Genomic DNA, 6,391 nt, shown 5'->3' on the forward strand with positions numbered 1-6,391 from the left:
ACGTCTGCCTAGTGTATAAGAAAGGGAAGATAAACGATCCGATAAATTATACTGAGGCTAGTCTCTCTCACTTGCATAGCATTTAAACTAATGGAGCACATCATAACTAGCCATATCATGTCCCATGCAGATACACACAACATCATTTTTCCACTACAACATGGGTTTCAAAGGGGATTATCATGTGAATCACAACTGATTGAATTTATTGATGATATTACTAGAAACTTAGATCTAGGGAAACACACAGTTGTCTCATAATGGAGTTTTCTAACGCATTTGATAAGGTTAGTCATAGACTTCTCATTCACAAACTGAAGCATTATGGAAAAACCGGTAAAACAAATCAGTAGATAGAATACAGTCAGTATTTGTAGAGGTTGAAACATCGACCTCCATACCTGTAGAGTCCGGCGTACCACAAGGATCCGTTCTATAACCTAGCCTATTTTTGTTGTATATAAACGACAAGCCCAAGGGGATTTAATCAAACGAACGACTGTTTGCTGATGACACTATGACTTATCTCACAATCTCATCCAATGCAGATGCCACAAACTTACAAAAGGACCTTGACCAACTGGCTGTATGGGAAACAACATGGCTTATGAAATTCCATCCAGACAAATGTATAAATGTACTCACCATCACCAAGAAACGAACTCCATTAAAGTACAATTACACACTACATGGCCATAACCTTGAACTTGTAACGTCAGCAAAATACCTTGGTGGACTATTTAATCAGATCTTAAATCGGGGAAACACATAAGCCCCATCTGCTCCAAAGCCAAAAGCACAATTAGGTTCTTAAAGAATGAATGTTAACATCTCAAACAACTCAATTAAAGAAAAAGCATATATGTTACTCGTCAGGCCTACTTTAGAATATGCCAGTGCAGTATGAGACCAATGCCTGCAAAACGACATCCACAGCTTGGACATTGGGCAAAGACGGCAGCAAGGTATGTTACTAACAGATATCACAACACCTTATCTGTTATTAGCATGCTTGAACATCTTGAATGGCCTACCCTACTAGGACGAAGGAAACATAGCCGCTTAATAATGATGTATAAGCAACAGAACAACTTTGTCAAAGTCGATACATCCAGTAAGCTGATATCGAATGAACGCCCTTCCAGAAATAACATCGAAAACGCACTTAGAATATGTAAAACAACTGTACGGAAGGAGCCGTTCAATCCAAGAACAATCAGAGAGTGGAACACCTTACCCAACTCTACTGTCTCCTGAATCTTTAAAGGCTCAGCTTCGTCATTAGATTTAAATGACATGTTTTTAAATTACACCTGTATATATATTTAATTGCACCAATTCTTTTTGTTTATTAAATTTCAAAAATATTGCATCCGCTCACTTTAAAATTTGGCAGAATAGTCAACCAGTTGACGATGGTCGCTTACCCGAAGAAGAAGAACTGAAAACGTTGTCTGATCGGTTTTCAAGTGGAATTCTCGAAAATTCATAAACATTTAAAAAAATCTTATTTATAAATATTTCGTCAAAGGGTAGACTTAAAATTTTCAGTGGCTGAAGACTATTAACCAAAAGTATCACACACACAGAAAGAAATTTTCTCGAAAATATGCATTTTTAAGATCCAACTTAAAGGGCCACTAGCTACGAGATATATGAAAACCTAATATATATTATGTGTATTATTTTTTTTGGCTCAACCAGTAATGCAATACAAATAGTGAAATAATAATTCCTTTTCAGTAGCCAATAAGGTTCGATTTTGTCAAAATAAGCCAAAAAACATTGGTTATGTATTATTCACTTGAAAGTGAACAATTCGACCTCATTGAATCCGTATTCATGTGAACTTTAATTTAACCCCTTAGCTTGAGATGGATAACACGTGAATTGTTTGTGTAAAGTTATTTAAAGGAAGAGAATGTCAACATTGAAAGTTAAACAAATGAAAATCATTTGATTGACTGATTCGATCCACAAAAAAACATTCTGATACAGGTAAAAACGATGCTAAACATTTATTTTTTCTGTAATATGAAATTAAATATCTCTTAGTACTATGATTTTTTGATGTTATAAAGTCAACCCGTAGCCTTGATATATAAAAATGATAGAATTTGAAGCGAGATGAGGTATCAAATACTCTTGCTTTATACGTTTTCAAAACAAAATATTCAACTCGAGCACGCCCTAACATAAAAAGGTGCTCTCGACGTTCTCTTTTCGATACAGTTGTTACACATTTTTTGGAGTTTTTTTCTTGAGTCACATAATCGAAGGGTAGACAGAAAATAGCCGAACTAAAAGTTTCATATGTTCTCTGTCCCTGGTAAAAGAAAAAAAAAATCGGAGGTCATGCATTTTCTACATCCAACTTAATAGATACCCATGTCATCTAACTGTTAAGCTTAACTATGTAATTGATAAATTGAAAACGTATGCAAATGGTGGTTTTAAAATAAAATAATTCGTAATTGAGCAGAAAATAGTCATCTTATTTGTTACTATTATTTTTTAAATTGTCGTTACTATAGTAAACATTACAGTATGCATGTATCGCCTTCTCTAACAAAGAGTTTCGATTCTTTTGTTCTATTCTAACCGGATTTCCGCCTGTATAAAGAAACAATAGAAGAGTATAAAAACATATGCAATATGGAAGACAAAATCAAAGCAAAGAAACAAATTGCATTATGAAATTACATCTGATGAAGTAGAAAATGCCATCTTTGCACTTGAAATAGGCAAATCACCAGGAGCACCAACTAAGAACAGGATATTCCACCCTTAACTACTGCAAACAACGCACTTGGCAAAACACCACTGAATTATTCAGCAGTGGAACTAGGGAAACACCACAACATTACCCTACAGATTGCTCCAACTGCGAATTTTACGTAGAAGCTATATACCACCAAATTACAAAGGAAATAGGTATACGTAATATAAACACAGCATCCTACTAGCAAGATCAGACCTAGACAGCACAATAGTGTCGAGGTGTCTGATGGATGTTTGAACCACAATCATAATCTTAAAAAAAAATCACAAATCTATAAAAAGAAAAGATATAGAAACTAAAAATTTTGTAACGGTGCTTGTATTTCTTGTATTTGATGATAAAACCTTGACATTTTAGGAGAGAAGAGACAGATACTGATTCTAGCAACTTTTAGAATTAAGTTCTATTTGGTCTTTGAATTCCTTTCGCCGTCTGTACTTACTGTGATCGTTTTCTTTGATTTTACATAGAATCTGTACAGAATCATATAAGTATTTCTTTATATTACTACAGTTCCCTTTTCTGGACAGCAAAATCTAACTTTTCTACCTGGATATCGAACTATTTCATCTAATTGTCGCTTACGATAAGAGTAATTATATTGTAACGATTTTTAAAAACTTATAAATTGATACTTATGTACTAAGTGATTCTTAATACATGGTTCTGTATCATATGCAAGATAGTATATCATGTAGATATTAATTTCGTAAAAATACTTGTTTACATTTACAAAGAATATTACATATTGAAGATTGTGATTTCTTGAAATTTTACCACAATCTATGACGAGTGGTGTTTCTGGTTTTGAATGTTCTTTGTTTGTATTACTGTCTACAATTTATAGCCTTGATACAGTTCCTCAGACATAACATTTTATTATTTTGTTTTAGATACATTGGAATAATAGGTGTTGGTACAGATCAATGAGACACCAACCGAAAAGCATGCAGAGAAACTCAAGCTAGGGTGATCTGGTAGGGGTGATCCGGCTCAGATCACCACTGGAAAAACAAAGTAGCTGGGATGTCATATATGCAGGTTTCTTCATATATATTTCCTGGCAAGAATTTCTGATTATTATTCAATGTCGGTATTTTCATAATCAATAAAATACTAACTCTATATAATCGTCAAATACTACTTCTAAATATCCATGCACGTTACCGGTAAACAGGTAGTAAGACATGTAAGAGGTGAGTTAAAAAGCCACTGTCACCTTACCAAGCATAGGTGGGGGTAGAGGCGCCAGACGTTCAATGTTTCCCTACCGAACAGAGGTAGTATAATAGAGGAGACAATCTTTTGAATTCTCCTTACCAAACAAAAACAGTAGAAGAAGGGTCAATAGTTTAATGTCTCCTTACCGAACCAAAAAAGTAGGAGAGGGGTCAAACTTTAATTGTCTCATTACCAAACAAAAATACATTGTAGTAATAGAAAATTAAAACTTGCAATGTTTCTATCAGAACAAAGGTAGTAATAGAGGAACCAAACTATTAGTGTCTTCTTTGCGAACCAAAATGGAAGAAGGGGAGTCAAACTTTTAATATCTCCTAACAGAAAAAAGGTTTAAATGTTTCCTTACCGAACAAAATTAGCAAAAGTGTTGTCAAACTTTTAATGTGACCTTACCGAACAAAATTAGTAATAGAGTTGTCAAACTTTCCTTACCTTACAAACATCTCCATTCCAGTATCTTCCATGTTACGTCTTATACCTTTCCACGATTGTTTTAGTTTGAACACTTGTCTGTCATCCAAAGGCAATCGTTTATCAGTTTCGCACACTGGTCCATTATTGTCATCCTGTTTGGTTTGCTGGGTTGGAACCTTATGTTTTGACTGACTACACCCCATTTTTCGAACAAATTGTCTTTGAGTTTAAATGTTCCTTGATTGTTTGCTATATATATAGAGAGAGAACCGGTAATATTGAATAGTGGTCGGAGTTCTATCAGGAAGTCTGATTTTTCTCTCTCCAACGACTCTTATATTTTAATTGAGTTCGATTATCATTAATTATCCGTTTGTTTATCAGTTGCTCTGGTATGGTATGACGATGATCAAGTTGATAAGGTTTAAATAGCTTCGCCGTTTCGTTGTGTTATTTCGATATATGATTTTCAGTAGGTTTATTATTTGCTTCTAGAATCATTAATGGTCTACCTGAACAAATTCATACTCTGCGTTAACATTTGAAGGCAATAAATCTCGCATAAAGGTTTTAAATTATTGAATTTTTATGTATAATTCATCTATTTAAGGATTAATAACAAGAATATCAATTAATACATGTACATCGATATGTTATTTTCTTTGATATCCATCAGTTTACTACTAATAAGAAGCCATTTTTACTAGCGTGTGACATTAAAATGCCACAACTCCGTCCGAAGTATGTCATTTTATATCCGAAATCTTGTAGTCAATGCATGCAAAGTACTACAGCTTTTAACGGTTGGTCAATGTTATATTCGAAAAAAACAAGTATTTTTACGGTTGATTCGTGTTATTTAGAATTGGACAAGCTGTTTACGGTTGATACATGTGATTTTGGTTAATCACAAGGCTTCATGGTTGATCCGTGTAATTTTAATTTAAAAGAATAAGTAGCAGATCATAAGTGTGCAGTATCATCAAATAATCGTGAAAGGTAAATATATTGAAAAATAATTGTTATTGCTAATTTGCGAATTGGATTTTCCATATAATTATACACCATATACACATAAACTTATATATGGCGCACACTAGGGAGAACATTTAGAATACGATCATATAGCAAACAATTATGCTATTCCAACGTATGGTCTGGCTTCCTTTGCAAATTTACTGACAAAACAACTTATATATAATGGCATTATCTATTAAGATAACACCTTACAAAGTTGTGAATGATTTCAAAAATAATTACGGAATAACTGAAACCGAATAAATCAAAAACCAAATAAAATGACTGCAAACATTAACGAGGTTGGACAGCTGCACAAAGGACAATTCAATTCAGTTTTATTTTCAGCGCCCAACTCTTTCACATTTATTCTTTCTTTGTGAGACGTTTGCAGCATAGAATTGTGTCGTTCTTTGAAAAAAATGTCGTTATATCTGTTGCAGTCGTCACAATTCCCCTTTTATAATAACAAAACATATGAAAACAGACTATTTAGAGAGGGTATTTTCCTAGTGACTCACAGTGCCTCTAATTAATGTTTTATATAATTTCTATTGTGAGCAAACTTGCAAAAGATCCGAAAAATCACATTTAGTTATAGATATTAAGACAATACTTTTTTCTTAAAACAATTATCTTAGGATTTTTTTAAATATTCAATATTCTACTCAAATCGTTCAATTCAAATCATTAAACTAGCTTAAAATTAACCAAACATAGAACGCATTGATTGCAAGTGCACACAAAGATAAAAGGAATCATACCAAATCTAGTCAAAACAGCAGACCCCACCAACATTCGTCTCCTCCCCCTTCATAACACAATCAAAGGAGTGGCACACAAAAAGCCAACAATTGGTTTAGTTGCATATGTATAGAATTGGTAACATTTTTACTTTAATATAATTTTTTATATATTTCAATATTACAAAATTAA

At 33.2% G+C, this 6,391-nt stretch overlaps 1 protein-coding gene across 1 annotated transcript in view; it reads right to left on the reverse strand.

Moving 5' to 3' along the window:
- Window positions 1-4,811, reverse strand: part of LOC134711960 (cytoglobin-1-like) — a 72,269-nt gene extending 67,458 nt beyond the window's left edge. The window contains exon 1 of the mRNA XM_063573005.1: window positions 4,457-4,811. Within this exon, the coding sequence (XP_063429075.1) occupies window positions 4,457-4,641 (185 nt within the window). The 5' untranslated portion in view covers window positions 4,642-4,811. The remainder of the gene's footprint in view (window positions 1-4,456) is intronic.
- Between the last annotated feature and the right edge of the window lie 1,580 nt (window positions 4,812-6,391).

Source organism: Mytilus trossulus, chromosome 3, assembly GCF_036588685.1.
Source record: "Mytilus trossulus isolate FHL-02 chromosome 3, PNRI_Mtr1.1.1.hap1, whole genome shotgun sequence".
Taxonomy (NCBI): domain Eukaryota; kingdom Metazoa; phylum Mollusca; class Bivalvia; order Mytilida; family Mytilidae; genus Mytilus; species Mytilus trossulus.